Below are 23,899 nucleotides of genomic sequence, written 5' to 3'. Positions count from 1 at the left end.
GGAGGGGTCCCGGGGGTCTCTGGGGGTCTCTGTGGGGCTGGGGGCTCCCATAGGGCTGCGGGGGGATCCCTGGGGGTCTGGGAGGGGTCACAGTACACGAAGAGGGAGTTTAAAAACCCCCCTGACCCCAAACCACATCTCCCATCATTCCTTGCACATCCCACTTCCGCCATCTTTCCTCCCCTATGGACGCCGCCATCTTTGTTCCCTCCAAAATGGCGCCTCCCGCCTCTTCCGGCGCGCTGTGACGTCACTTCCCCCAATTCCCCCCAATCTAAAATGGCGGCTCCGGTTCGGGTCCGGGTCCCTCCCGGGGCTCCCCCGGAGCCGCTCCCGGTTCAGCTCCTGCCCTGCCGCATCCAGCACGACGGGCCCGCGCCTGTGGCCGCGTTCCTGCGGGCCCGGCCCGGCCCCGACGGCGGTGAGGGCTGAGGGGGCCCTGAGGGGGCTCCTGAACTTGGAGGGATCCTGAGGGGGATCGGATTTGGGGGGATCGTGAGGGGGCTCCGGAATTTGGGGGAATCATGAGGGGGCTCAGGTTTGGGGGATCCTGAGGGGGCTCCTGAGGGGGATCGGATTTGGGGGGATCCTGAGGGGGCTCCGGAATTTGGGGGAATCATGAGGGGGCTCAGGTTTGGGGGATCACGAGGGGGCTCCTGAATTTGGGGGAATCCGGAGGGGGATCAGATTTGGGGGGGATCCTGAGGGGGATCCTGAATTTGGGGGCTCCTGAGGGAGCTTCTAAATTTGAGGGGCTGGGATTGCGTTTGGAGGGGTCGGGAGGGGCTCTGGGGATGGGGTGGGGGCGGTTTGGGGGCCCGCGGCGGGTTTGGGGGTTCCGAGGGGCTTTTTGGGGTTCCCCAGCAGGTTTAGGGGTCCCGGGTGGGTTTTTGCGGTTATTTTGGGGGTCCCTCACTCTCTGTCCCCCCCAGATCTGTGGGCCTCGTTCCGGGGGCGCCGTTTGGGGGGTCGGGAGCTGCCGCTGCCCCCCGGATACACGGGGGCCGTGCTGAGGGGGGGGGAGCCCGGAGAGACCCCGCTGGGGGACCCCCAGGTGAGACAGAGACCCCCAAAATCCCTCTCTGGGGCAGAGACCCCCCCCAAATTCCTCTATGGGGCACAGACCCCCACCCAAAATACCTCCATAGGGCAGAGACCCCCCCCCCCCGTTGGGCAGAGACCCCCAACTCTTTTCCCCTCCTTGGGGGTCTCAGTCCCTCCCGGGGCATCTCAGCCCCCCAGTTTCCCTTGCCAGGGGTCTCAGCCCCCATTTTCCCCTCCCAGGGGAATCTCAGCCCCGTCCTGGGGGTCTCACCCTCTCCATTTCCCCTTTTGAGGGGTCTCAGCCCCTCCATTTCCCCTACCGGGGGTCTCAGCCCCAATTTCCCCTCTTGGGGGGGGTCTCACCCCCGTGCCCCCGCTGCCCTTTGCCCTTTGCCCCCAGGTCAGGTCGGTGACGGTGACGGGGACGTTTGGGGCCATCACGGACTGGGGGGGTGACACCGTGCCCCCCCCGGGGCGGGGCCTGGCCCGGGCCCTGCAGTGGGGACCCCTGGCCCGGAGCGTGAGTCTGGGGGCAAGTTTGGGGTGGTCTGGGGTCACCTTTGGGGGGTCCGGGGTCACCTTTGGGGGTCTGGGGTCAGGTTTGGGAGTTTTTGTGTCACATTTGGGGGTCTGGGGTCACACTGTGGGAGTCAGAGTCACATTTAGGTGGGTGGGCTTACATTTGGAGGAGTGGGATTACATTTGGGGGTCCAGGGTCAGACCTGGGGGTCTGGGGTCGCATTTGGGGGAGCTGGGGTCACTTTTGGGTGGGCGTGGTCACATTTGGGGGGTCTTGGGTCACATTTGGGGTCGTATTTGGGGGGTCTGGGGTCACATTTTGGGGGTTGGGGTCACAATTTGGGGGTCTGGGCTCCCATTTGGAGGTCCCTGACCCCGCCCCTCCCCCAGCTCCACGCTCCCGTGACCGAGGACAGCGATGAGGAGGCGGAGCCATGAGAGGCCACGCCCAGATGGGGTGGTGCCTGAACAAGCCACGCCTCTCCCATGACACCAGTGGACCAACTGCAGCCATGCCCAGAATGGGCAAGGCCTTAAAGCCACACCCACCTCATTAACATCACTGACCACACCCAGTGGGTGGGGTTTATTTAATGAGAGTGCCTGGAGCCTCTCCCAGTGTGGGTGGAGCCTGTGGAGGCCCCACCTACTTTATTTAAAATAACAAATATGTTCATAGGAGGCTCCGCCCACAAATGATGCCACTCCTGCAATGGGTGGAGCCTCCAAAAGCCACACCCACAAGCGATGCCATGCCCACAAATGGGAGGAGCGTTCCAAAGCCACACCCACACCCACAAGGCCACTCCTGCAGTGGGCGTGGCCTGGTTAAGCCCAGCCCCTTTTATGGTCAATAAAGGATTTGCGGCGCCAGCTGTGGGCGGGGCCAGGTGCTGTTTAATGAGCGGCAGCAGGTAACAAAGGGGGCGTGGCCTAGAAGGGTGTGGCCCAGGGGGCGTGGCCAAGCCTGGCAGGGCACAGCCTGGGTGTGTCCACATGGGGTGTGTCCCAGGTGGGTGTGGCCTGCATGGGCAGTTCCCTGTTGGGTGTGGCCTGACAGGGTGTGTCCCAGGTGGGCGTGGCGGACCGAGGCGTGTCCCGGGTGGGCGTGGCCTCACCATTTGCCGCGCTTGCTCCAGTCCTTGGGGGTGAAGTGCAGGCACTTGGCGTCGATGCGCAGCAAACGCTTGAGCATGGCGCGCTCGTGGCCCTCGACGATGTCCTCGGACAGCGTCAGGATGTACTGGCCCTGTGGGACAGGTGAGACAGGTGTGTGCAGGTGTGTGCAGGTGTGTTAGGGTGTACTGACCCTGTGGGACAGGTGAGACAGGTGTGCACAGGTGTGTCAGGATGTACTGGCCCTGTGGGACAGGTGAGACAGGTGTGCACAGGTGTGTCAGGGTGTACTGACCCTGCACAGGTGAGACAGGTGTGCACGGGTGTGTCAGGATGTACTGGCCCTGTGGGACAGGTGAGACAGGTGTGCACGGGTGTGTCAGGGTGTACTGGCCCTGCACAGGTGAGACAGGTGTGCACAGGTGTGTCAGGTGTGTGTATAGGTGTGTGCAGGTGTGCATGCTCGTGGCTCTCAACAATGTCCTCGGACAGTGTCAGGATGTACTGACCCTGCAGGTGGGACAGGTGTGCACGGGTGTGTGCAGGTGTGTGCACGGGTGTGTCAGGATGTACTGGCCCTGTGGGACAGGTGAGACAGGTGTGTGCAGGTGTGTGCAGGTGTGTCAGGGTGTACTGACCCTGCAGGTGGGACAGTTGTGCACAGGTGTGCACAGGTGTGTCAGAGTGTACTGACACTGCACAGGTGAGACAGGTGTGCACAGGTGTGTACAGGTGTGCACACGTTGGACAGGTGAGACAGGCGTGTAGAGGTATGCACATGTGAGACGTGTGGCCGAGTGTAATGACCCTGTACAGGTGTGCACAGGTGTGTTAGGGTGCACTCACCCTGTACAGGTGTGCACAGGTGTGTCAGGATGTACTGACTCTGCACAGGTGAGACAGGTGTGTCAGCCAGGTGTCCAAAGGGGGACACAGGGAGGTATTTCATGGCCCCCCCAGGTGTTTTGGGGTCCCCCCAGGTGTGTGGGCTCCCCCCCAGGTGTGTTTGGGCCCCACCTTGTAGTAGTTGATGAGGTTCAGGTACTGCAGCGTGGAGATCACGTCCTCCTTCTTGATGCTCGTGATCTCGCTGATCTCACTGCGGGGGGAGGGGCCAATCAGGGGAGGCTCCACCCCCTGACCCCCCCAAAATTCCCTGACCCCCCCTGAGCCCCCAAAACCCCCCCAAAATCCTCCCAAACCCCCCCAGACCCACCTGAGACCCCCAACCACCCCCCAAGGTTGGGTAAATGAGGGGGTGGAGCCTCGAATGTGTGGGCGTGGTTAAAACGTGGGGGCGTGGCCTCGAGGAGGTGCTCTGCAATGCTCAGCATTGATTGACAGGTGGGGTGGAGTCTCAGGGGGTGTGGCCTGGAGAAGGTGCCACACCCCTTGTGGTGGGCGTGGTTGTGTGGTGGGTGGGGCTTTGAGGAGGGGTGGATCCTTGTGGCCAAAAAGGGGCGTGTCTTCTGCAAGTGGGCGTGGCCTGGGTTAGCTGCCCATATTTGGTATTGCTCTGTGGTAGGTGGAGCTTTGGGAAGGGGTGGAGCCTTAAGGAAATGGGTGTGGCTTTATGAAGGGGCACGGTGTGGGTGAGCTGCTCATATTTGGTATTGTGTGGGTGGAGCTTTGAGAAGGGGTGGAGCCTGAAGGAAAGGGGCGTGGCCTGGGTGAACTGCTTGTATTGGATATTGTTCTGTGGTGGGTGGGGCCTTAAGGAAAGGGGCGTGGCCTGGGTGAACTGCTTGTATTGGATATTGTTCTGTGGTGGGTGGGGCCTTAAGGAAAGGGGCGTGGCCTGGGTGAGCTGCCCGTATTTGGTATTGCTTGTGTGGGTGGAGCTTAGTGAAGGGGTGGAGCCTCAAGGACAGAGGCATGGCTTTATGAAGGGGTGTGGCCTGGGTGAACTGCCTCTATTGGATATTGCTCTGTGGTGGGTGGAGCTTTGGGGAGGGGTGGAGCCTCTGTGGGTTTATAAGGGGAATGTGCCCTCGGAAAGGGGGTGTGTCTCAGTGGGAAGGGGGCGTGTCCCGGGGAGGGGGCGTGTCTCGGTGAGAAGGGGGCGTGTCCCGGGAAGGGGGCGTGTCCCGGGAAGGGGGCGTGTCTCACTTGATGGTGATCTGGGGCCGCTCGCCCGCCTCGGCCTTGAGCCCCATGAGGATCTCGAGGATGGTCTGGGACCAATAACTGCGGTACGAGAGCAGCCCCAGGTCCGAGAGCGGCTTCTCGGGCGTGCCCGTCTTGCCCTCCACCTTGGACAGCTCGTAACCTGCACAGGTGAGACGGGACAGGTGAGATACTGGTGAGACAGGTGAGGGACTGGGGACAGGTGAGGGACAGGGCTGGGAAAGATGGGGGACAGGGGGTGCCCATTGTGCCCTCCACCTTGGACAGCTCGTAACCTGCACAGGTGAGACAGGGGACAGGTGAGATACCGGTGAGACAGGTGAGGGACAGGGGAGGGACAGGGCTGGGACAGGGGGTGCCCGTCTTGCCCTCCACCTTGGACAGCTCGTAACCTGCACAGGTGAGACGGGGGACAGGTGAGATACTGGTGAGACAGGTGAGGGACAGGGTTGGGACTGGGGAGGGACAGGGCTGGGACAGGTGGGGGACAGGGGGTGCCCGTCTTGCCCTCCACCTTGGACAGCTCGTAACCTGAGACAGGTGAGACAGGGGACAGGTGAGACAGGTGAGGGACAGGGCTGGGAAAGGTGGGGGACAGGGGGTCCCTGTCTTGCCCTCCACCTTGGACAGCTCATAACCTGCACAGGTGAGGGACAGGGGACAGGTGAGACAGAAGAGACAAAGGGGACAGGAGAGGGACAGGGCTGGGACAGGGGGAACAGGTGAGGGACACCTGAAGATTTGGGAGGTTTACAGGGTTTGGGGTGGGATTTGGGGTAGGATTTAGGGGTCCGCAGGGGTTTGAGGTGGAATTTGGGGTGGGGTTTTGGAGTTCCTGGGGTTTGGGGTGAGCTTGGGGTGGAATTTGGGGGTTCCCAGGATTTCGGGTGAGTTTAGAGTGGGATTTCAGCATTCCCAGGATTTGAGGGGTGGAATTTGGGGTTTCTCAGGATTTCTGGTGAGTTTGGGGTGGGATTTCATGGGGTTCCCAGGGTCTGGGGTGGGGTTTGGAGTTTCCCAGGATTTGGGGGGTGGGATTTGGGGGTTACCAGGGTTTGGGGGGTGGGATTTTGGGGGGTTCTCAGGGTTTGGGGGGTGGGATTTGGGGGTTCTCAGGGTTTGGGGGGTGGGATTTGGGGTGGGATTCGGGGGGCACTGACTGAACTCGATGAGCAGCTTGCCGTAGCCGCGGCGCTGGTACGGGGGCAGGGTCAGGATGCACGCCACGTTGTAATCCTCGGTCGACTCCTTCTCCTGCAGGAAACGCCAGGAATGGGACCCCAAAAATCTCTGGAACTACCCCAAAAACCCCTGGGGCCACCCCACAATCCTCCCAGGAATGGGAACCCAAAAACTCCCTAGGAATGGGACCCCAAAATCCCCTGGAGCCACCCCAAAAACCCCTGGGATTGTACCCAAAACCCCCCCAGGATGTGACCCCCAAAATCCCCTGGGACCACCCCAAATCCACACCCCCAAATCCCCCAAAATTCCCCCCCAAAATCCCCTCCAATCCCCATAAATCCCACCCAAATCCCCTCCAGACCCCCCAATTCCCCCTAAATCCTCCCCAAAACCCCTCCAATCCCCCCAAGCCTTCTAAATCTCCCTCAAATCTCCTCAAATCCCACCAAATCCCCTCCAGACCTCCCAAATCTCCTCCAAATCCCCCCTAGACCCCCCCTAATTTTCCCCCAAATCTCCTCCAGACCCCCCAGACCTCCTAAATCCCCAAATCCCCCCAAATCTCCCCCACAGTTCCCCCCAAATCTCCTCCAGACCCCCCAAATCCCCCTCAAATCCTTTCCAGACCCCCGAAACCTTCCAAATCCCCTCCAAATTCCCCCAAACCCTCTCCAGACCTCCCCAAATCCCCCCAGTTCCCCCCCAAATCCCCTCTAGACCCCCCAAATCCCCCCCCAAACCCTTTCCAGAGCCCCAAATCCCCCACAATTCCCCCCTCAAATCTCCTCCAGACCCTCCAAACCCCCTTCAAATCTCCCCAAATCCCCCTCAAATCCCCCCCAGACCACCCAAATCCCCTTCAGACCCCCCCAAATCCCTCCCCAGACCCCCACCTTGGAGAAGTAGCCCACGATGTGGAACCCCTTGCAGTCGTACTCGGTCATGACGTAGAACAGGAAGGGGTCGGTGTCGTAGTAAAGGGTCTTGTGGTCCAGGAAACACTTGGCCAGCAGGCAGAGGTTCTGGGAGTAGCTCTGGGGAGGGGTCCCGGGGGTCTCAGCGGGGTTTGGGGTGGGGGGAGCCCCCCGGGACCCTCCCCAGAGCCCCCCAAATTGCCCTGACCTTGTTCTTGCGGCCGTCGATCTCGAAGAAGGAGATGGTGCCCTTGCGGTAAATCTCATTGCCAGGGGGGTGCCGCAGGTCACACTTGGTCTGGGGGGGTTTTGGGGGTTTTTTGGGGGGTTTTGGGGGTGGGAAGGGGAAGATCGGGGGTGAAAATGGGGAGAAAAAGGGAAATCGGGGAATAGAAATTGGGAGACAGAGGGAAGTTTAGGGGGAGGGAATTGGGGTAAGGGGGTGGCTAAATCCTCCCAAATGCCTCCAAAAATATCCAAATCGCCCCAAAACTCCCTCAAATAAACCTAAAACTCCCACAAATCCCATTGAAACCCCCGGAAATCTCCTCCAATCCCTCTGGGGATGCCCCCAGATCAGGGATTCCTGACTCCAGCTTTGTTCTGCTCCCCCAAATCCCCTCAAAACTACCCCAAAAGCCATTGAAACTCCCACAGTCCCCACTAAAACTGCCCCCAAACTCCCCTTAAATCTCCCCAATCTGCCCTAAACTCCCCCAAATCTCCCCTAAACTCCCACAAACCCCCCTAAAACTTCCCCAAATCCTCCTGAAACTCCCTCAAACTCCCCAAAATCCTCCTGAAACTCCCCCCAAACCCCCCTGAAACTCCCTCAAACTCCCCAAATTCCCCCAAATCCTCCTGAAACTCCCTCAAACCTCTCTGGAACTCCCGTAAAACTCCCCCAAACTGCCCTAAACCCCCTAAAAGCCCCCCAAATTCTCCCCCAGACCCCATTTACCAGGTGCCTCTGGAGGCAGCGCAGGCTGTGGCTGTACTTGAGGCAGAACTCGCACAGGTACAGCACCGGCAGCCCCCCCAAAACACCCCTAAAATCCCTCCAAATCCCCAAAAAACCCCTCAAATCCCCCAAAATTCCCCAAAATCCCCCAAAAACCCCATTTACCAGGTGCCTCTGGAGGCAGCGCAGGCTGTGGCCGTACTTGAGGCAGAACTCGCACAGGTACAGCACCGGCAGCCCTCCCAAAACACCCCTAACATCCCCCAAAAAACCCTCAAATCCCCCAAAATTCCCCAAAATCCCCAAAAAACCCCGTTTACCAGGTGCCTCTGGAGGCAGCGCAGGCTGTGGCCGTACTTGAGGCAGAACTCACACAGGTACAGCACCGGCAGCCCCCCAAAACACCCCTAAAACCCCCTAAAATCCCCCAAAAACCCCTCAAATCCCCCAAAATCCCCATTTACCAGGTGCCTCTGGAGGCAGCGCAGGCAGAACTCACACAGGTACAGCACCCGCAGCCCCCCCAAAACACCCCTAAAACCCCCTAAAATCCCCCAAAAACCCCTCAAATTCCCCAAAATCCCCCCAAAAACCCCATTTACCAGGTGCCTCTGGAGGCAGCGCAGGCTGTGGCCGTACTTGAGGCAGAACTCGCACAGGTACAGCACCGGCAGCCCCGTCAGCTCCTGCGGGTACGGGGAGAAGTACCAGGGCTTGAGGCGGTGCCGGCCCAGCTCGATGCACTCGATGTTCTTCATCCTGGTGACGATGTCGTCGTGGCTGCGGTCGGACACCAGGCTGCCCGTCATCCTCGGGGCCGAGGGGGCTCCGTCCGAGGAGTCCTGGGAGTCCTGGGGGGTCAAAAATGGGGACAATGGGGTCAGCAATGGGGACATGGCTGGGGTGGGACACCAGGCTGCCCGTCATCCTCAGGGCCAGGGGGGCATCCGTCTGAGGAGTCCTGGGGGGTCAAAAATGGGGACAAAGGGGTCAGGAATGGGGACGTGGCTGGGGATACAGCCAGGGACAGAGGGGACAGGGATGGGGTCAGCAATGGGGACATGGACAGGGGACATGGCTGGGGTGGGACACCAGGCTGCCCGTCATCCTTGGGGCCGAGGGGGCTCCGTCCAAGGAGTCCTGGGGACAGAAATGGGGACAGGGATGGGGACAGTCCTGGGGGGCACAGCAGGGCAGGGATGGGGTCAGGGTGGAGCAGCCCCTCCCCCCGGTGTCCCCAGGTGTCCCCAGGTGTGTCCCCAGGTGTGTCCCCAGGTGTGTCCCAGGTGTGTCCCCAATGTCCCCAGGTGTCCCCAGGTGTGTCCCCAATGTCCCCAGGTGTCCCCAGGTGTGTCCCCAGGTGTGTCCCCAGGTGTCCCCAGGTGTCCCCAGGTGTGTCCCCAATGTCCCCAGGTGTCCCCACCTCGTCTGTCCCCAGACACGCCGATTTCCTCTTCCGGCCCGGCTGAGCCGCCACCGCCCGGCGAGCGGAGCCGTTCTGGGGGTGAGAGAGGGGGTCAGTGCCTAGAAACCCCTAAATCACCCCAAAATATCCAAAAATGCACCAAAATCACCCTCCAAAATCATCCTCCAAAATCACCCCCCAAAATCACCACAAATCACCCCCAAAATACCCCAAAACTGGCCCAAAATCACCCCCAAAATACCCCCAAATCACCCCAAAATCACCCCTGAAATCACCCAAAATCACCCCCAAAATCCCCCAAAACTGCCCCAAATCACCCCAAAATAACTCCAGATCACCCCAAATCACCCAAAAATAACCCTAAAACCCCCAAAATCACCACAGAACAAGTTACTGGTGTTACTGGTGTGTGATGGGTGTTACTGGTCCATACTGGTGTGCTAGTTATATGTTACTGGTGTTACTGGTGTTACTGGTCTGTACTGGTGTATGGTTACTGGTACTGGTGTTACTGGTCCGTACTGGTGTATGGTGGGTGTTACTGGTCCATACTGGTGTATGGTGGGTGTTACTGGTCCATACTGGTCCATACTGGTGTGTTAGTTGTATGTTACTGGTGTTACTGGTGTTACTGGTCTGTACTGGTGTATGATGGGTGTTACTGGTCCATACTGGTGTGCTAGTTATATGTTACTGGTGTTACTGGTGTTACTGGTCTGTACTGGTGTATGATGGGTGTTACTGGTCCATACTGGCGTGTTAGTTGTACGTTACTGGTGTTACTGCTCCGTACTGGTCCATACTGGGCTCACCTGGGGGAACACGGACGCCTGCGAGGTCTCGGTGGGGGCGGGGACGGGCGTGGCCGGGGACACCACCTCCACCTTGCGCTTCTGGGAGCAGCCAAGACCAGTTCAGACCAGTGCAAACCAGTTCAGTGCACCCCAGTCCCTCCCAATCCATCCCAGTCCATCCCAGTTTATCCCAATCCATCCCAGTCCCTCCCAGTCCATCCCAGTTTATCCCAATCCCTCCCAGTCCCTCCCAGTCCATCCCAGTCCATCCCAGTTTATCCCAATCCCTCCCAGTCCCTCCCAGTCCCTCCCAGTCCATCCCAGTTTATCCCAATCCCTCCCAGTCCCTCCCAGTCCCTCCCAGTCCATCCCAGTTTATCCCAATCCATCCCAGTCCCTCCCAGTCCATCCCAGTCCATCCCAGTTTATCCCAATCCCTCCCAGTCCCTCCCAGTCCATCCCAGTCCATCCCAGTTTATCCCAATCCATCCCAGTCCCTCCCAGTCCATCCCAGTTTATCCCAATCCCTCCCAGTCCGTCCCAGTCCATCCTACTTTATCCCAATCCCTCCCAGTCCATCCCAGTGTTCCCAGTATGCCCAAGGAAGGGGAGGCTCAGAGGACTCCCAGCTGTGGGGACAGGGACACCTTGGGGACACTGGGGACCCCGGGACCATCTGGGACCATTGGGGACCCTGGGGCCATTTGGGGACATTGGAGCCATTGGGGACCCTGGGGACATTTGGGGACCCTGGACCCATTGGAGCCATCGGGGACATTGGGGCTATCAGGGGACCCTGGGGACATTTGAGGACCCTGGGGATATTTGGGGACATTTGGGGCCCTGGGGACATCAAGGGACACTGGGGATATTTGGGGACCCTGGGGATATCTGGGGACATTTGGGGCCCTGGGGACATTGGAGCCATTGGGGACCCTGGGGCCACGTGGGGACATTTTGGGGACATTGGGGCCCCCGGGCGTTACCGTGGGGCGCAGGGGGGGCTCGGCCTCGCTCTCCTTGGGCAGGTGCAGGCGGAGCGTGATGGGTGGTGGCCCTGCTGGTGGCCCTGCTGGTGGCCCTGCCGGTGGCCCTGCTGGTGGCCCTGCTGGTGGCCCTGCCGGTGGCCCTGGTGGCCCCAGGGGTGGCCCCGGTGGTGGCCCTGGCAAACTCTTCCCGCTGGCCACCGGCAGCGCCAGCTCCAGGCTCTTCCTCTGCGCCGGGAGGAAGAGGAGGGTTTAGGGGACAAGGAGGGGACACCCGGGGGACACCCAGGGGACAAAGCCACCGCGGCTCGGGGTCCTCCCGGTACCCCCCGGGTCCCCTCCCTGGGGACGGCCCTTGGTGGCCCCAAGGGCTCCTAAAGGGGGTGAGGTGGCCTTGAGGGGACAGGGATGTCCCCAAGGTCCCCTAAGGGGGTCAGGGATGTCCCCAAGGGGGTCAGGGATGTCCCCAGGGTCCCTTAAAGAGGTTGGGGACCTGAGATGTCCCCAAGGGGTTGGAAATGTCCCCAGGGTCCCCTCAGAGGGGTCAGGGGTGTCCCCAAGGGACCAGGGATGTCCCCAAGGTCCCTTTAAAGGGGTTGGAAATGTCCCCAAAGTCCCCTTCGAGGGGTCAGGGGTGTCCCCAAGGGGTTGGAAATGTCCCCAAGGAGTTGGAAATGCCCCCAGGGGATCAGGGATGTCCCCAAGGTCCCCTTAAAGGGGTCAGAGATGTCCCCAAGGAATCAGGGATGTCCCCAAGGGGTTGGAAATGTCCCCAAGGTCCCCTTAGAGGGGTCAGGGATGCCCCCAAAGGGACCAGGGATGTCCCCAAGGTCCCCTTAAAGGGGTTGGAAATGTCCTCAGTGTCCCCTTAGAGGGGCTGGGGACGTCCCCATGGGGTCAGAGATGTCCCCAAGGAGTTGAGGATGTCCCCAAGGTCCCCAGAGAGGGGCTGGGGATGTCCCCAAGGTTTCCTAAAGGAGTTGAGAATGTCCCCAGGGTCCCTTAAAAGGGTCAGGAATGTCCCCAGGGTCCCTTAAAAGGGTCAGGAATGTCCCCAGGGTCCCTTAAAAAGGTCAGGAATGTCCCCAGGGTCCCTAAAGGGGCTGGGGATGTCCCCAAGGGACCGGGTTGGCCCCTGGGGGGGTCCTGGGGATGTCACCACCCCCCAAGGGGTGTCCCCAGGTGAGTGTCCCCCTCTGAGGGGGTTTGGGGACTCCAGGTCTGTCCCCAACGGCTCTGAGTGTCCCCTGTCCCTGTGTGTCCCCTGTGTGTCCCCTGTGTGTCCCCTCAGTGCTGGCCCTGCTCAGTCTCCCTGTCCTTGCACTGTCACCTGCACCTGTGCTTTGCTGTCCCACCTGCTCTCCTGCCCCAACAATGTCCCCTGTCCCCATGGCCCCGCCACGTCCCCATGGCCCCGCCATGTCCCCAATGTCCCTCACTGTGTCCCTGTCAGGGGACCCAGGCCGTGACCCTGTCCCCTCCATGTCTCCATGTCCCCATTGTCCCCCATGTCCCTCACCGTGTCCCTGTCGGGGGAGCCGGGCTGTGACCCTGTCCCCTCCATGTCTCCATGTCCCCATTGTCCCCATTGTCCCTCACCGTGTCCCTGTCGGGGGACCCCAGCCATGACCCTGGCAGGCTGTGTCCCCATGTCCCCCCCATGTCCTCCCATTGTCCCCAGTGTCCCTCACCGTGTCCCTGTCAGGAGAGCCAGGCCGTGTCCCCCCATGTCTCCCCCATGTCCCCCCATTGTCCCCAGTGTCCCTCACCGTGTCCCTGTCGGGGTACCCCAGCCATGACCCTGGCAGGCTGTGTCCCCATGTCCCCCCCATGTCCCCATTGTCCCCATTGTCCCCTCACCGTGTCCCTGTCGGGGGACCCCGGCCGTGACCCGGGCAGGCCGTTCTTGGTGGGGGTTTTGGCCTCCTTGCGCGGCACCTGCACCCGCTTCAGGTCCAGCCGGTCGTGGGTCACCCACTCGTCCAGGCGCTTGTTGACTGGGGACAGGGGGGACACCGTGTGACAATGACACCCCAGTGCCACCCCAGTGCCACCCCAGTGTCACCCATGGCCCCCCAGTGACCCCTCAATGACTCCTCTGTGTCCCCGTCCCAGCCCTGGGGACACACACGGTGTGACAATGCCACCCCAATGTCACCCCAGCCATCTCAACAACCCTTATGTCCCCATGTGCCCTTGTCCCCCCATGTCCCGATGTTCTTCCATGTCCTTGTGTCCCCCCATGTCCCCCAGTGTCCCCATGTCCCAGTGTCCATATTCCCCTTAATGTCCCCATGTCCTCCCCGTGTCCCCCCATGTCCTGATGTCCCCATATCCCCCACATGTCCCCATGTCCTCGTGTCCCCATGTCCCCCTGCTGTCCCCCTTGTCCCGATGTCCCCAATGTCCCCAGTGTCACTCACAGTCGATGAGGAGAACAGTTTGTCTCCTATGTCCCCATGTCCCCACCACGTCCCTCAGTGTTCCCCAGTGTCCCTGTGTCCCCTCGATGTCCCCAGTGTCACTCAGTCGACATAGTGCACATAGAACAGTTTGTCTCCTATGTCCCCCATGTCCCCCTGTCCCCCCCACGTCCCTCAGTGTCCCCCAGTGTCCCAGTGTCCCCTCGATGTCCCCAGTGTCCCCAGTGTCACTCACAGTCGATGTAGTGCACGTAGAATAGTTTCCTCCCGCTGATGTCCTTCACGCTCAGGATCTCGGCCAGTGCTGCAATGAGGGGGGGTCACCACAGATCCCATTCTGGGGACCCCCCCCGGGAACCCCAAAATCCCCAGGGACCCCAAACTCCCCTAGGGACCCCCCAAAACCCATTCAGGGACCCCCAACACCTCTAAGGGGACCCCAAAACTCACACAGAGATCCCCAAAACTCACCCAGGGATGCCCAAATTTACCCCAGGGACCCTCAAAACAGCCCCAGGGACCCCCAAACCTACCCAGGGACCCCCAACATCCACCCAGGGACCCCAAAGCCAACCCAGGGACCCCCAAAACTCCCCCACGGACCCCCCCAAAATCATCCAGGAGCCCAAAACCGTCACCACGGACCCCCCCAAACCCACCCAGGGACACCCAAATTCCCCCCAGGGACCCCAACACTCTGACATGGACCCCCAAATTCCCCCAGGGACCTCCCAAACACACCCAGGGACCCTCAAATTCCCCCCAGGGACCTCCCCACACCCTGGGCTGTCCCCAACCCCCCCCGTGACCCCCTCATGTCCCCGACACCCCCTCGGGACCCCCGACACCCCCGGGCCAGCCCCGCCCCTTATTTAGACCCCGCCCCAACACGCCCCGCCTCTCACATAAAACTCCGCCCCCTCCTACAGCCCCGCCCCTTTCCCTTCACTAGGCCCCGCCCCCTCCCCGATCTTTCCTTCAGCCCCCGCCCCCTCCTCAGTCCCGCCCCCGCGTCCTGATTGGCTGCCCCCCGCGATAAACCCCGCCCCCACTCACGCCACTCATCCTCGTTGTCCTGGTTACGGCGCAGCACGGGCAGGCGGCAGCCCTCGGACACCTCCCCCTGCGGGGGCGGGGCCTCGTCAGGGCCGGGAGGGCCCCAAAAGCCCCGCGGGGGATTCGGGGGGTCCCCGAACCCTTCGGGAGGCTCCCGGAACCCCTCGGGAGGGTCCCCGAACCCCCTGCGCGCTGCCCCCCCCCGCCCGCTCCCCACCTCCGCCATTCTCCTCCCGGCCTCCGCTTCCGGCCGGCCCCCGACGCGCTTCCGGGATGCGGCCACGCCCCTTTCTCGTTTTTAGCCCCGCCCCGCTCCCAGCTCCGCCTCCGCTTGGCTGGAGCGCCTGGGAGTGGGCGGGGCTTTCCCGGTAACTGCGTCACGTGGGGCGCGCGGCGCTTCCGCGAGCGGCGGCGCGAGAGGGGCCCCCCCCGCCCTTCCCCCACCCCCGGGACCCCCCCGGGACTCCCCCGGGACCCTGCAGACCCCCAACATGGAGGACGGTGAGTGCCGAACTCCCCCGGGGAGGTTTTGGGCCGTTCTGCCCCCGGTGACGTCGGGGGGTCGCGGGGTGAGGGCACTTTAAGGGGGGGTGGGAGTAAAGAGGAGGGGGCGGCTCCTTGGGGGGTTTTGGGGGGAGACCCCTCCCTTAGAGTGACCCCCCCCCTTAAAGTGACCCCCCTTTTATTGCGACGCCCCCTTGCAGAGAACCTCCCGTAATGCGACCCCTCCCCTAAAAGTGACTCCCCTTTAAGTGACCCCTCCCCAAAAGTTGCCCCTTTTGTTGTGACACCCCCCCGTTACTGCAACCCCTCCCCTTAAGGCGACCCCTCCCCTTTATTTGACCCCCCCTTAAAGTGACCCCTCCCCTTAAAGCGACCCCCCCTAAAGTGACCTCCCCTTAAGTGACCCCCCATTAATGTGACCCCCCCCTTGATATGACTCCTCCCCTTTAAGTGACCCCTCCCCTTAATGTGACCCCCCCATATCGATGTTCCCCTCAAAGCTCCTCCTCCTCAAGCCCCTCCCCCCCAAGCCCCCTCCCCATTAACGCCCCCCGCCCCATTTTCCTCCCCAGTGACCCCCCCGGACCTGCTGCCCTTCCTGCTGCAGGACTGGGGCGCTCCAGGTGAGTGTGGGGACCCCTCCCCAAAATCCCCCACCCCCCCCCACGGGTCTGGGACCCCCTTGGGGGGGTTCGGGGTGTGAGGGGGGAGGGGCTGACAGGACCCCCCCCTCACTGTGCCCCCCCAGAGCCGGCGGGGGGGGCGGCGCCGTTCGTGGAGATCCTGGAGCAGCCGAAGCAGCGCGGGATGAGGTTCAGGTACAAATGTGAGGGGAGATCGGCCGGGAGCATCCCCGGGGAGCGCAGCACCGAGAGCGCCAAGACGCACCCAACCATCAGGGTGAGTGTCCCAGTGCATCCCAGTATAAACCAGTATGGACCAGTAACCTCCCTGTGCCACCCTGAGCCCCCCCAGTGCCCCCATCCCCAGGGAGCGCAGCACCGAGAGCACCAAGACGCACCCCACCATCAGGGTGAGTGTCCCAGTGCATCCCAGTATGGACCAGTATGGACCAGTAACCTCCCTGAGCCACCCCTGAGCTACCCCTGAGCCCCCATCCCCGGGGAGCGCAGCACCGAGAGTGCCAAGACCCATCCAACCATCAGGGTGAGTGTCCCAGTGCATCCCAGTATGGACCAGTAACCTCCCTGTGCCACCCCTGAGCTACCCCTGAGCCCCCCAGTGCCCCCATCCCCGGGGAGCGCAGCACTGAGAGTGCCAAAACCCATCCAACCATCAGGGTGAGTGTCCCAGTGCATCCCAGTATAAACCAGTAGGGACCAGTAACCTCCCTGTGCCACCCTGAGCCCCCCCAGTGCCCCCATCCCCGGGGAGCGCAGCACCGAGAGCACCAAGACGCACCCCACCATCAGGGTGAGTGTCCCAGTGCATCCCAGTATAAACCAGTAACCACTGGGACCCTGCCTGAGCCACCCTGATACACCCCAGTGCCCCCCCAGTGCCCCCATCCCCGGGGAGCGCAGCACCGAGAGCGCCAAGACCCATCCAACCATCAGGGTGAGTGTCCCAGTGCATCCCAGTATAAACCAGTATGGACCAGTATAAACCAGTAACCACGGGGAGCCTCCCTGAGCCACTCCAGTGCCCCCCAGTGCCCCCCAGTGCCCCCATCCCCAGGGAGCACCAAGGCGCACCCCACCATCAGGGTGAGTGTCCCAGTGCATCCCAGTATAAACCAGTCCAACCCAGTTGTCTGCCCCCCCCAGGTGAACAATTACCGCGGCCCGGGGCGGGTGCGGGTGTCGCTGGTGACCAAGGACCCCCCCCACCGGCCCCACCCCCACGAGCTGGTGGGCAAGGACTGCAGGGACGGCTTCTACGAGGCCGAGCTGAGCCCCGAGCGCAACATCCACAGGTGGGACACCCCCAAAACCTCGGGGACACGCCCTCAAATTGGGGACACCCCCAAAAAACAGGGGACACCCCCATGGGGCAGGTGGGAGCACCCAAAATTGGGGAACCCCCCCGAAAAGAGCAGGTGGGATCACCCACAGGACTGGGGAACCCCCCCCTATATGGCAGATGGTATCTCCCAAAATTTGGGACACCCCCAAAACCTCCGGGACACTCCCATGGGGCAGGTGGGGTCGCCCAAAATTGGGGAAGTCCCCTGTAGAGCAGATGGTTTCTCCCAGAATATTGGGGAGCCCCCTTATAGGGCAGGTGGGATTATCCAAAATTGGGGGGAGCCCCCTCCAGGGCAGGTGAGATCACCCAAATTGGGGACACCCCCCAAAAAACAGGGGACACCCCCATGGGGCAGGTGGGATCGCCCAAAATTGGGGAACCCCCCCAAAATTGGGGACACCCTCCCAAAACCTTGGGGACCCCTCCATGGGGCAGGTGGGATCATCCAAAATTGGGGAACTCCCGCGAAAGAGCAGGTGGGATCACCCACAGGATTGGGGAACCCCCCTCCAGGGGAAATGGTATCTCCCAGAATACTGGGGAGCCCCTGAGAGCACGGATGGAACCACCCAAAAAAAGGGGGGGGACTCCCAAAATCCAGGACCCTCCCAGAATTCCTGAGAACCCCCAGAATTTGGGGTTCCCCTCCCTGGAGCATCCGGGGGATCCCCAAAATCCAGACTGACCTCTGACCCCCCCCCCCAAATTCCCCGATTTTGGGCTCAGTTTCCAGAATTTGGGGATCCAGTGCGTGAAGAAGCGAGAGCTGGAGGCGGCCGTGGCCGAGCGGATCCGCACCAACAACAACCCTTTCAACGGTATTGGGATAAACTGGGATAAACTGGGAGGGACTGGGAGGGACTGGGATATACTGGTCCATACTGGGCATGACCTGGGGGTGTCACTGGTTCATACTGGGTTATATTGGTTTATAGCGGTTTATATCAGTCTGTACTAGTCTGTATCGGTTCGTACTGGTTCATACTGGTCTGTACTGGTTCCAGTGCCAGCGGAGCAGCGCGGGGGCGAGTACGACCTGGCCGCCGTCCGTCTGTGCTTCCAGGTGTGGGTGAGGGGCCCGGGGGGGCTGCGGCCCCTCCCCCCCGTCCTGTCCCAGCCCATCTACGACAACCGTGAGTGACCAGGGGGGACACTGGGGACATTGGGGACACACCTGCGGGTACATTGGGGACATGTGGGGGGACACTGGGGACATTGGGGACACCTGGGGGGACATTGGGGACATTGGGGACAGCTGTGTGACACACCTGAGGACACCTGGGGGGACACTGGGGACATTGGGAAACAGTTGGGGACATTGGGAACACACCTGGGGACATCAGGGATGTCCCTGAGATACCTGGGGACACCTGCGGACATTGGGGACATGTGGGGACACCTGTGTGACACACCTGGGGGGACACCTGGGGACAACTGGGGGGTGCTGGGGACATTGGGGACACGTGGGACACACCTGTGTGACACACCTGGGGACATTGGGGACACCTGTGGCACCTCTGTGTGACACATATGTGACCTCGTGGTGACCCTGTGGTGTCCCCGTGTCCCTCAATGACCCCAAAGACCCCGCTGTGACCCCGATGACCCCTCAGTGACCCCCCGGTGTCCCCCCGTTGTCCCCAGGTGCCCCCAGCACGGCCGAGCTGCGCATTTGCCGCGTCAACCGCAACTCCGGGAGCTGCCGGGGCGGGGACGAGATCTTCCTGCTGTGTGACAAGGTGCAGAAAGGTGAGAAACACCCCGAAAACAGCCCAGAAACACCCCAGAAACACTCCAGGAACAGCCTGAAAACAACACCCCAAAACCAGCCCAAAAACACCCCAAAAACAGCCTAAAAACACCCCAAAATCAGGGGCAGGGACGAGATCTTCCTGCTGTGTGACAAGGTGCAGAAAGGTGAGAAACACCCCGAAAACAGCCCAGAAACACCCCAGGAACAGCCTGAAAATAGCCCCAAAAACAACATCCCAAAACACCCCGAAAACAACCCAAAAACATCCCAGAAACACCCCAAAATCATCCCGAAAACAACACCCCAAAACCAGCCCAAAAACACCCCAAAATCAGGGGCAGGGATGAGGTCTTCCTGCTGTGTGACAAGGATCAGAAAGGTGAGAACACCCCAAAAACCACCCTAAAACACCTCCAAAACACCCCAAAAACAGCCCGTAAACACCCTAAAAATATCCCTAAACCACCCCAAAAACAGCACCCCGAAAACATCCCAAAAACCACCTCAAAAGCACCCCAAAAATGGGATACCCCGAAAACGGGATGTCACAAACTGGGATACCCCGAATTGGGGACACCCTGAACTGGGACATCCCAAACCCAGGGACATCCTGGATTGGGGAAACCCCAAAACTGGGACACCCCAAAACCGGGGAGACCCCAAAACCTGGGACATCCCAAAATGAGGACACCCCCAAAACGGAGAGACTCCAAAATCAGATGATATCCCAAAATCAGGGACACCCCAAACTGAGGACACCCCAAACCTGGGGACATCTGTGTCCTTGTTCCTCTGCTCTGCCCCTCTCCCCATGCCTCGTCAGTGTCCCCACTGTGTCCCTGTCACTGTCCCCATGCCTCGTCAGTGTCCTCATTGTGTCCCCAATATGTCTCCCTGTCCCCTCAGAGGGCATCGAGGTGCGTTTCTGGGCCGAGGGCTGGGAGGCCTTGGCCTCGTTCATGCAGGCTTGTCCCTGTCCCCGTGGCTGTGCCCATGTCCCTGTCCCCATCCTCTGCTGTCCCCAGTGTCCCCATCGTGTCCCTGGTGTCCCCAGTGTGTCCCTGTCCCCGTGGTGTCCCTGTCCCCAGAGAGGACATCGAGGTGCGTTTCTGGGCCGAGGGCTGGGAGCCAAGGCCTTGTTCATGCAGGCCTGTTCCTGTCCATGTCCCTGTCCCTGTCCTGTCAGTGTCCCCATGGTGTCCCTGTCCCCGTGGTGTCCCCAACGTGTCCCCATGTCCCCACAGAGGACATCGAGGTGCATTTCTGGGCCGAGGGCTGGGAGGCCAAGGCCTCGTTCGCGCAGGCCTGTCCCTGTCCATGTCCCTGTCCCCACGCCCTGTCCCTGTCCCCATGCCCTGTCAGTGTCCCCATCGTGTCCTCCAGTGTCCCCATCATGTCCCCATGGTGTCCCTGTCCCCACAGAGGACATCGAGGTGCGTTTCTGGGCTGAGGGCCCAGACAGGCCTCCTTCGCGCAGACCCGTCCCTGTCCCCAGCCCTGTCACTGTCACTGTCCCCACGCCCTGTCAGTGTCCCCATGGTGTCCCCAACATGTCCCCATCCCCACAGAGGACATCAAGGTGCGTTTCTGGGCCGAGGGCTGGGAGGCCAAGGCCTTGTTCGCGCAGGCCGTGCCCTGTCCATGTCCCTGTCAGTGTCCCCATCCCCTGCTGTCCCCCGTGTCCCCATCATGTCTCTGGTGTCCCCACTGTCCCCAACACGTCCCCCTGTCCCCTCAGAGGACATCGAGGTGCGTTTCTGGGCCGAGGGCTGGGAGGCCAAGGGCTCCTTCGCGCAGGCCGACGTTCACCGCCAGGTCGCCATCGTGTTCCGCACGCCGCCGTTCCGGGACCCCGCGCTGCGCGCCCCGGTCACCGTGCGCATGGAGCTGCAGCGGCCCTCGGACCGCCAGCGCAGCGCCCCCGTGGACTTCAGATACCTGCCCCACCAGGGTGGGCATGGGGAGGAGGCTAGGGGCAGTTATGGGGTGGTTATGGGGTCATTTTGTGGGTTTGGGGGTGATTTGGGATGTTCTGGATCCATGGAGCTGCAGCGGCCCTTGGACCGCCAGCGCAGCGCCCCCATGGACTTCAGATACCTGCCCCACCAGGGTGGGCATGGGGAGGGGTCTCTGGGGGTATATGGAGTGGTTATGGAGTCCTTAGTGTGGGTTTGGGGGTGATTTGGAACATTCCAGATCCCAGGAGCTGCAGTTCCCATTGATTTCCCATTCCTGCCCCATCGGAGTGGGCTTGGGGAGGAGGCTTTGTGGGGCTAGGGGCAGTTATGGGGTCCTTAGTGTGAGTTTGGGGGGCTCCAGGGTTCCTTTGGGGCATTCTCAGGTGACTTTGGGACATTCCCGGGTCCCTTTGGGACATTCCTGGGTCCTTGGATCCCATTGATTCCTGTTCCCATTGCAGCTCCCATTGATTTCCCATTCCTGCCCCACCAGGGTGGGCTTGGGCAGGGGTCTGAGGGGGTCTAGGGGCGGTTATGGAGTCATTTTGTGGGTTTGGGGGGCTCTGGGGTCCCTTTGTGACATTCCAAATCCCTGGATCCCAGTGATTCCCATTCCCACTGCAGCTCCCATTGATTTCCCCGTTCCTGCCCCACCAGGGTGGGCCTGGGCAGGGGTCTGGGGGCTCCCAGGGGGTCCCAGGCGGGTGCCAGCCCTAACTGGGATCTGACTGGGATCTGACTGGTGTCCCTGGTGTCCCTGGTGCAGGGGACCTGCAGTGCATCGAGGAGAAGCGCAAGAGGACGCGGGAAACGTTCCGCTCCTTCATCCAGCGCAGCCCCCTGCCCGGTGGGTCTGGGGGCATTATTGGGGTCCCTGGGGGGTTATTTGGGTCCTTGGGGATATTATCGAGGTCCCTGGGGGGGCTTTGGGGGGATTGTTGGGGTCCTCGGGGGGTTTGGAGGGGAAATTGGGGGTCTCTGGGGGGAATTTGGGGGGGCTTTGGGGGAATTATTGGGGTCCCTGGGGGGCTTTGGGGGGAATTGAGGGGATTGGGGTGGGTGTCCAGAGGGGATTTGGGATCCTTAGGGGGCTTTGGGGGGATTATTGGAGTCCTTGAGGGGAGTATTGGGGTCCTTGGGGGTCTTTGGGGGGAAATTGAGGTCCCTGGGGGGGCTTTGGGGGGATTTGGGGTCCCTTGGGGGGTTTGGGGGTCCCCAGGGGGGGTCCCTGACCCCAATTTCTCCCCTCCCCCAGCCCCGGCCCCCAGCGAGTCGCGCCCCCCCCGGCGCCTGGCAGTGCCATCGAGACCCCCCCAGAACCCCCCGAACCCCCCCAGTGCCGGTGAGCGGGAACTGGGGGGGACTGGGATGGACTGGGGGGAACTGGGATAAACTGGGGGGTACTGGGATGGACTGGGATGGACTGGGGGGGAACTGGGGGGGACTGGAATGGACTGGGGGGGACTGGGATAAACTGGGGGGAACTGGGATAAACTGGGGGGGACTGGGATGGACTGGGGGGGAACTGGGATAAACTGGGGGGGACTGGGATGGACTGGGGGGGAACTGGGATGGACTGGGGGGGAACTGAGATAAACTGGGGGGGACTGGGATAAACTGGGAGGGACTGGAGGGAAAATGGGGGGTGGAGGAAAGGAGGGGAATTGGGGAGGGAGAAATTGCGGCATAAATGGGGCTGGGGGCGATTTTGGGGGTACAATGCGGGAATTGGGGGGGACAATGAGGGGGATTGGGGGGGGGTCGAGCCGCCCCCCCCTCACCGTCCCCTCCCCCCCCAGCTCCCTCCTTCTCCTTCGCGGTTCCCGGGGGGCTCCTGGGGGCGCCGCCCCCCCCCGAGGCCGAGCCTTTGTCGGAGGCGCTGCTGCAGCTGCAATTTGAGGAGGGGTCTCCCCAAATCCCCCAAATCGCCGACATTGGGGGGGGGTCCAGCAGCGCTGCCGCCCCCTCCCCCCAGTTGGATTTCGGGGCCCTTTTGGGGGACACCCCCTTCCCCCCGCTGGACCCCCTGAACCCCTCGGAGCTCCAGCGCCTGTTGGGACCCCCCGAGCCCCCCTCCAATTTCGGGGACCCCTCCCCGGATGATTTTGGGGCGGGGGTTTCGGAGCTGCCGCCCCCCGCTCAGGATTTTGCGGGGGGTCCCCCCATGCTGCTGTCGTACCCCGAGGCCATCGCGCGCCTGGTGCAGGGGGCGCCCCCCGAAATGGGGCTGGGGGCGGAGCTGGGGGCGGGGTCACAGCAGAGGGCGGGGCTGGGGGCGGGGCTCGCGGGGGGAGGGGAGGACTCGCTGCCCTCGCTGGGCGAGCTCGACTTCAGCGCCTTCCTCAGCCAGTTCCCATCGTCGTGACTGGGAGGGACTGGGACAAACTGGGAGGGGTCTGGGGGGGCTACTGGGGGTACTGGGACAGACTGGGATGGACTGGGATGGGGATTTGGGGGCTTTGAGGGGGTTTGGGAGCCACTGGGACAGACTGGGATGGACTGGGAGCCACTGGAAAGGGTCTAGGGGGGCTTTGAGGGGGTTTGGGGCTTACTGGGAGCCACTGGGACAGACTGGGATGGACTGTGGGAGGCTACTGGGGCCTACTGGGGAGTTTAGGGGCTACTGGGAGGGTCTGAGGCTTTACTGGGAGTTGCTGGGAGGCTTTTAGGGATTACTGGGAGGCTGCTGGGGAGCACTTAGGGCTACTGGGTCTTACTGGGAGTTCTCTGCGGTTACTGGGACACAACTGGGAGTCACTGGGAATTCCATGCGGTTACTGGGAGCTACTGGGAGGACACTGAGTGCCTACTGGGGTTACTGGGAGGACCCCAAGTGCCTAGTGGGGGTTACTGGGAGACTCCTGAGGTGCCTTTTTTGGGGGGTCCCCGCTTCGCCCCGCCCCCCGGGGCACAGCAGCCAATCGGAATGTGCCTGCCCCTCCTCCCTTGCCTTAGCCCCGCCCCCTGGAAGTGCCTTTGGGGGAGGGGAAGGCCCCGCCCCTCCCCGCGCCCCAATAAACGGTCGACGGCCCGTCTGCGTTTGATTGACAGTTGAGGGGCGTGGTTTGTACACAGAGGGAGTGGTTTCGGGTAGGGGCGTGGGTTTATTTACAGGGGCGGGTCCATTTTGGCTCTGCCTCCGGC

General features: G+C 61.9%; 3 protein-coding genes across 5 annotated transcripts; 2 read left to right on the top strand and 1 right to left on the bottom strand.

Annotated features, from left to right (window-relative positions):
• Window positions 1-233: 233 nt before the first annotated feature.
• Window positions 234-2,436, top strand: RNASEH2C (ribonuclease H2 subunit C). The gene is made up of 4 exons (XM_074531288.1): window positions 234-421; window positions 933-1,054; window positions 1,445-1,564; window positions 1,954-2,436. Exons 1-4 carry the CDS (start codon window positions 280-282, stop codon window positions 1,999-2,001), a joined length of 432 nt encoding a protein of 143 aa, XP_074387389.1. The 5' UTR covers window positions 234-279; the 3' UTR covers window positions 2,002-2,436.
• On the bottom strand, window positions 2,177-14,912 carry KAT5 (lysine acetyltransferase 5). Of its 2 annotated transcripts, XM_074531262.1 has the most exons (14): window positions 14,769-14,912; window positions 14,552-14,618; window positions 13,731-13,799; window positions 12,933-13,069; window positions 11,073-11,300; window positions 10,105-10,185; window positions 9,290-9,364; window positions 8,469-8,717; window positions 7,114-7,203; window positions 6,885-7,025; window positions 5,967-6,060; window positions 4,789-4,948; window positions 3,697-3,778; window positions 2,177-2,812 (listed from the first exon to the last, which is right to left on the bottom strand). In XM_074531262.1, the coding sequence occupies exons 1-14, from the start codon at window positions 14,775-14,777 to the stop codon at window positions 2,678-2,680; spliced, it is 1,617 nt and encodes a 538-aa protein (XP_074387363.1). In that variant the 5' UTR covers window positions 14,778-14,912; the 3' UTR covers window positions 2,177-2,677. The 2 variants fall into 2 exon arrangements, with proteins under 2 accessions (XP_074387363.1, XP_074387364.1); XM_074531263.1 differs by lacking the exon at window positions 11,073-11,300.
• Window positions 14,898-23,803, top strand: RELA (RELA proto-oncogene, NF-kB subunit). Of its 2 annotated transcripts, XM_074531259.1 has the most exons (11): window positions 14,898-15,052; window positions 15,628-15,678; window positions 15,804-15,955; window positions 16,843-16,991; window positions 17,771-17,862; window positions 18,049-18,177; window positions 18,689-18,793; window positions 20,536-20,748; window positions 21,522-21,602; window positions 22,011-22,097; window positions 22,555-23,803. In XM_074531259.1, the coding sequence occupies exons 1-11, from the start codon at window positions 15,043-15,045 to the stop codon at window positions 23,118-23,120; spliced, it is 1,635 nt and encodes a 544-aa protein (XP_074387360.1). In that variant the 5' UTR covers window positions 14,898-15,042; the 3' UTR covers window positions 23,121-23,803. The 2 variants fall into 2 exon arrangements, with proteins under 2 accessions (XP_074387360.1, XP_074387361.1); XM_074531260.1 differs by lacking the exon at window positions 22,011-22,097.
• The last annotated feature ends 96 nt before the right edge of the window (window positions 23,804-23,899 follow it).

The sequence above is a fragment of the Zonotrichia albicollis genome, chromosome 34, assembly GCF_047830755.1.
Source record: "Zonotrichia albicollis isolate bZonAlb1 chromosome 34, bZonAlb1.hap1, whole genome shotgun sequence".
In the NCBI taxonomy this organism is placed as follows: Eukaryota; Metazoa; Chordata; class Aves; order Passeriformes; family Passerellidae; genus Zonotrichia; species Zonotrichia albicollis.
This window is presented reverse-complemented; position numbering and strand designations above follow the sequence as displayed.